At 44.6% G+C, this 314-nt stretch overlaps 1 protein-coding gene across 1 annotated transcript; it reads left to right on the top strand.

Annotated features, from left to right (window-relative positions):
* The first annotated feature begins 6 nt into the window (after positions 1-6).
* Positions 7-314, top strand: LOC145718376 (phosphatidylinositol N-acetylglucosaminyltransferase subunit Y). Its single transcript, XM_081809872.1, has one exon. The coding sequence runs from the start codon at positions 30-32 to the stop codon at positions 243-245; it is 216 nt and encodes a 71-aa protein (XP_081665998.1). The 5' UTR covers positions 7-29; the 3' UTR covers positions 246-314.

Below are 314 nucleotides of genomic sequence, written 5' to 3'. Positions count from 1 at the left end.
GAGTGGCAGGAAATAAGTGGGGGAGAAGAATGTTTCTGTCTCTTCCTACATTGACTGTACTTATTCCGTTGGTCTCTTTAGCCGGACTGTTCTACTCAGCCTCCGTGGAAGAAAACTTCCCACAGGGCTGCACTAACACAACCAGCCTGTGCTTTTATAGTCTGCTCCTGCCCATTACCATACCAGTTTATGTGTTCTTCCACCTTTGGACTTGGATGGGTATTAAACTCTTCAGGCATAATTAATACAACCAGAGCCAAGAGGATACATATGTCGTGTCTATCTCTGAAAGCTCAACTACATGGAAATACTGG

This window comes from Leptonychotes weddellii, unplaced genomic scaffold (assembly GCF_054177405.1).
Source record: "Leptonychotes weddellii isolate Sample4059 unplaced genomic scaffold, ASM5417740v2 HiC_scaffold_147911, whole genome shotgun sequence".
Classification (NCBI taxonomy): domain Eukaryota; kingdom Metazoa; phylum Chordata; class Mammalia; order Carnivora; family Phocidae; genus Leptonychotes; species Leptonychotes weddellii.
This window is presented reverse-complemented; position numbering and strand designations above follow the sequence as displayed.

What these genes read in the sequence shown, in the direction of transcription:
- LOC145718376 (XM_081809872.1), top strand. Translation starts at nt 30, where the DNA reads ATGTTTCTGTCTCTTCCTACATTGACTGTACTTATTCCGTTGGTCTCT.